This window comes from Drosophila gunungcola, unplaced genomic scaffold (genome assembly GCF_025200985.1).
Source record: "Drosophila gunungcola strain Sukarami unplaced genomic scaffold, Dgunungcola_SK_2 000104F, whole genome shotgun sequence".
Taxonomy (NCBI): domain Eukaryota; kingdom Metazoa; phylum Arthropoda; class Insecta; order Diptera; family Drosophilidae; genus Drosophila; species Drosophila gunungcola.
In genome coordinates, this window is record NW_026453266.1 from 16,172 (window position 1) to 19,770 (window position 3,599).

The following is a 3,599-nucleotide window of genomic DNA, read 5'->3' on the forward strand; positions in this document are numbered from 1 at the left end:
CAAGATAGCACAGAGCCCCCAAAAATATCCGGACTATTTAGTGGAGGCCGACCGGCTGTACCGGCACATTCCTCACAGAGCAGGCAACGAGGATGTGGGCGCATGGAAGCTATGCGTACCAATCGGGTCAAGGCAGCGAGTCATGGTTGAGAACCACGATACGCCGACGGCCGGACACATGGGCAGCCGGAAGACGATCACGAGGGTGGCAGCGAGGTATTATTGGCCGGGCATGCACCGCGACATTAGGAAGCACGTGCGGAACTGTGAGAGCTGCCTCAGGTACAAGCCCAGTCAGCTCCAGGCAGCCGGAAAAATGCTCACACAGATCCCAGAGGAGCCCTGGGCCACAGTATGCGCCGATTTCGTTGGGCCGCTTCCTCGGTCGAAACACGGGAACTCGATGCTACTAGTGCTCGTAGATCGGTTCTCGAAGTGGACGGAAATAGTACCAATGCGGAGGGCTACCACGGAGACGCTGGAAAAGGCAATCCGGGAAAGGATTGTCTCAAGGTACGGCGTGCCGAAGGTCTTAATCACCGATAACGGGGTGCAGTTCACGAGCAGGGCGTTCAAGCGGTTCCTGACTGAGTTGGGAGTGCGGCACCAGTTCACAGCCCCGTACACACCACAAGAAAATCCCACGGAGAGGGCCAATAGAACCGTAAAAACAATGATCGCCCAGTTTGCCGGACAAGACCAGAGAACGTGGGATGAGAAATGGCCAGAATTGCAGCTGGCCGTGAACACTAGTGTAGCCGAGTCCACAGGGTATTCGCCGGCATTCGTCACGCAGGGTAGAGAGCCCAGGTTACCGAGCGCGTTGTTTGATGAAGAAACCACCGGCACAGGAAGGGAAACCCAGACCCCGTCGGAGAATGCGAAAAAAATAAACGAAATATTCGAGCTGGTCAGACGGAACATGGAGAAGGCGGCGCAGGATCAGGCGCGCCACTACAATCTCCGGAGGCGCCCTTGGAAACCACAGATTGGAGACACGGTATGGGCCAAGGAGCACCATCTATCCAAGGCGGCAGAAGGATTCGCGGCGAAACGAGGGACCGTTTAAAATAATTAATTTCGATTCTCCGGTTATTTGCAACCTGCGGCACGAACACACGGGCAAGGAAAGGAAAACACACATAAGCCAGTTAAAACCCCAAAGCAAAGAGGGGCAGTGTCAACAAATCCGGCGTATCGGAGGAGCACTGTACCCTAACCGAAGAAAGGGGGAGGACGATACGCAGTATCGAAATTAACGGTCAAGCACACACACAATGGCACACACATCAGGAGCGCGAGAGCGGGAGGGTTTAAAAAGCCGTAGGCACCGTTACCGGCTAAACACACACATGCACGGGTTGCGTAGGAGGCGTGTACACGGAGGGCACCGTTACTTTTAAACGTTACACGGACACAGAGCGGAGAGCGAGTCCCGTTACCGGTACACTTCTCCGCGAATAACGGAACCGAGGATACGCGGAAGAACCGAGGTTTCGTCAGCGACGGCGCTGCATGGTGCAGGTCTTTCCAAACAAGATCGTCATCATGAGCGCACGTGAGAATAACACCCAACAGCGAGTGGAACACGAGGTGAGGGAGGAGCGCGCCAGGGAACAGCCAGTGGCGAAGTGGAGACGGGACTCCGATTCCGTTCTCCAGCTTCTGGCGTCCCCCCTGGTGTCGCGATCCCCGTCACCGGTCAGCGAGGCGGACGAGGAGTCCACCGGGGAGATCTCGGACGTGGAGCTGCCGTCCGAGGAGGAGGACCCAGGCGCAGACGCGACGGAGATCGCAGAGGTAGTCGCCATCTCTTCCGACGAAAGTGGGCCGGAGGACGCGAGTGAGGAGGAGGAGGAGGGGACGGAGACCGTCAGTCTCGAGGTGTCGTCGGACGAGGACGACGTGGCGCGGCGAGCTGCGAGGGACAGGATGATCTTCCGCCGGTTGAGCAGGGCGACGGCAGGGCTCGGGAGGATCGGCCTAGGGCACATACCACCGTCGGGCGAGCCCAAAGAGTGGGCTCGTATATTGGAGGCGCGGGCGGTCACTGTCCGCCAATGGGAGGCCCGGCGGGCGGCGAGGAGTGCAGCAGTCGCCGCGTGGCAGCAGAGGCTGAGGGACGCCGAGGCCGAGGAGGCCGCACTGTGGGAGCCGCCGCAGCCGCCGCAGTGGCAGCCACAGCCGCCGCAGTGGCAGCCACAGCCGCCGCAGGAGCAGCCACAGCCGCCGCAGGAGCAGCCACAGCCGCCGCAGGGGCAGCCGCAGCCGCCGCTGTCGGCACCGCAGTCGCCACCAGCAGCGCGGCCGCCGCCGGTAACGCAGCCGCCGCTACCGCCACCACGATCGCCGACGCCACCACCACCGCCGCCACCACGATCACCGTCACCGCTGCCACACTCGCCAACACCACCACCATTGTCGCCGCCGAGGCAGCAGGAGTGGCACCTGCCACAAGCGCAGGTCGCGCAAGCGCTGCGGACCATCGTGGTGGAGGGGCGGCGGTGTCATCAGCAGACGGTCACGTGGACGTGGCCCGCGCCCGAGGAGGCAGCAGAGGAGGCCAGGATGAGAGAGGCCATCGAAGCCATCGAGTGGCGGCGCCCACCGCCGCTGAGCCCGCGCGATCCGAGGGCCAGGTCGACGAAACGCGTCGCGGAGACGGCCGATCGCGCGGGGCTGGAGGTGACGACCGAGGAGGAACGTGAGGCCCAGGAGGGGCTGGAGAAGGGGCCATGGGAGTGGCCAACCCCGCCGGAGACGTCGCGGGACTCGGCGCCACCCCCGAAGCTGGCGCGGCAGACTTCGTGCCCGGAGTCGCGAGCCCCACCGGCGAGGCCGACGCTGCGGAGACAGCAGTCGGAGGGCGCGGAACCGTGGGCGGAGGTTCCGGAGGCGGATTGGCCGGCGCGGGTGGCCGAAGAGGCGCAGCGACAGCGAGGGAGGCAGAGGAAGGCCAGGTGGGCCAAGCTCGTGCTGGAGGAGGGACAGCGCTACCGAGTCAAGGTAGCAGGGGGCCGGGTGCGGGTGTTTAAGGCCCAATAAACAGATAATAGCATTTGACCCAGCAGTTATTTTTTGGGCAGGGGATCACAACAAGGCACAACACAGAAAAAAAAGAGTGGTCCGCCGCAGCAGCCGATCGCGGAACGGGGGCGGTGAGGGGGGGAATCGCGGGCCAAGCACGCGGGCCGGCAGAAAACACGAGGCTGCCGCAGGCGTAGGGCGAGGGGGGTCACTTGCCGCCGCAAGGGTCTCCCGGGGCACGCGGTCCAGGGTCAGCACCCCGAGACATGTCAGGGGCATCAGGGGCATCATGGTCATGGTGTCGCTGTAAAGAAAAAAGTCGTTAATTAAAGGAAAACTATCATCAGCAAGTTAACTTACCAGTTTTTCCAAAACAACGAGGCCGTGAGGAAATTAGGGACGGGGGCGCCAGGCGATAGGCGGTCGATCGATAGTTGCGATCGATGGGTACAAAAAATACTGGATTTCTCAAGAAACGGTCACACGGAGGCAACTTAAGACAACGGAAACGATAACGGCAACAACGATGGCAATGCTGGAACCACTATCGATAAGTGCGATCGAGGTGTGGT

At 61.7% G+C, this 3,599-nt stretch overlaps 1 protein-coding gene across 1 annotated transcript; it reads left to right on the forward strand.

The window, feature by feature from the left end:
• The first annotated feature begins 1,515 nt into the window (after window positions 1-1,515).
• Window positions 1,516-3,045, forward strand: LOC128265235 (WAS/WASL-interacting protein family member 3-like). Its single transcript, XM_053001112.1, has 4 exons — window positions 1,516-1,593; window positions 1,663-1,946; window positions 2,018-2,171; window positions 2,257-3,045. The coding sequence occupies exons 1-4, from the start codon at window positions 1,516-1,518 to the stop codon at window positions 3,043-3,045; spliced, it is 1,305 nt and encodes a 434-aa protein (XP_052857072.1).
• The last annotated feature ends 554 nt before the right edge of the window (window positions 3,046-3,599 follow it).